Below are 1,323 nucleotides of genomic sequence, written 5' to 3' on the forward strand. Positions count from 1 at the left end.
GAATCATAGAGGGAGAGCATGTGGCAGCCAGGCGTAGACAGGAGTCTACGTGACCTGAAACACAAATCAAGTTCAGTTCTGTAGGCCTCAGACTCAGGCTAAGGTCAAGAAAACTCAAAGTCAGAGGAGCCTGGTCCTCACCACAGTGGGACACCTCAAAGGAAAGGTGAGAGAACAGCAAGAGACAAGTCACTGCCTGAGGTCTGGGATCAGTGCAGGCCTGGCGGAGACCCCTGCAGGTGCACCTGGCACACCCTGAGGTCCACACTGCACAGGCCCTCAGAGTTCTCGGGTTCTGAGAACTCTGCCAAGGGCATCACTGAGCTCTGGGGAGCAGAGCCTGCCCTGACTTTCTGTGCAGAGAAGAGGCAGCTGTGCAGCGCTGTGCATCACTGCTGGCACAGAAGTACACAGATGTCTGGGAGGGGGTGGCAGAGTCCAGAGTGAGGGGGAAGGACCCTACCTCTGATCTAGACACACTGTAGCCATCAGAGACTTCTCCTTTGTCAATGACCTTAATACCAACAGAGTAATAGATCAGCCTCAGTCCCAGCCCAGGATCTTGTCGATACCAGTACATTCTGTTATGGTTCATATTCTGGGCACATTTCAGTGTCACGTTCTGTCCTGTCACCAGGATCTGGGATTTGGGGGACTGGGTGACACCAGCATTCACCAACCCTGCAGAGAAGAACAAACATGACATTGCAGCCCCTGTGAAAGGCTTGGGGCCGGACCAGGAAATCCAGGCAAGATCCCCTCCCAGGACTCACCTGCCCACAGGAGGCAAAAGGCCGCACAGCACAGGAGGCCGATGCTCATGACAGGTGCTGGGCAGGACAGCAGGGACTTCTGGTTCTGTGCAGTGAAGAAAGGGGAGTGGAGGTTTCCAGGGAGTCATTCTGAGACTCATCCTCCCTGCCTGGGCCCCAGAGCCTTTCTGTCAGGAGGGACCACGCCCTCTTCCCCACAGAATCAAATCCAAAATAAATGTAGACGTGAACAGCTTAAAATGAGGAGAATCAATGTATCTGAGTGTACACAGGACTCAATATGTTCTTCTTGACCTTTTTGTAATGAGTTTGTAATTCCATGTATATTTCATTTCTGCAGTGATGTAATTTCTCATCACTACACTGGCTTAATTATCTAAACCTGCTGCTGTCCAGAATCTTACAGAAAATACTCATAACTTCCTGGTACCATTTAGATTCTGTGTCCCTAATACCCCTTTGAGTATCCTTTTCTTGTTTAATTTGCCTCAATTACATTAAAGCCCTTCACCCACAATGATTTCCTCTGATATCCAGTGTATAAATCCTC

General features: G+C 50.1%; 1 gene segment (V, D, J or C); it reads right to left on the bottom strand.

Moving 5' to 3' along the window:
- Positions 1 to 316: 316 nt before the first annotated feature.
- LOC100946838 lies at positions 317 to 822 on the bottom strand. The segment is given in 2 exon segments: positions 317 to 681; positions 774 to 822. Coding segments are annotated over 2 exon segments (414 nt in total).
- Positions 823 to 1,323: the final 501 nt, after the last annotated feature.

This window comes from Otolemur garnettii, unplaced genomic scaffold (genome assembly GCF_000181295.1).
Source record: "Otolemur garnettii isolate 467f Iridium unplaced genomic scaffold, OtoGar3 scaffold00049, whole genome shotgun sequence".
NCBI lineage: Eukaryota > Metazoa > Chordata > Mammalia > Primates > Galagidae > Otolemur > Otolemur garnettii.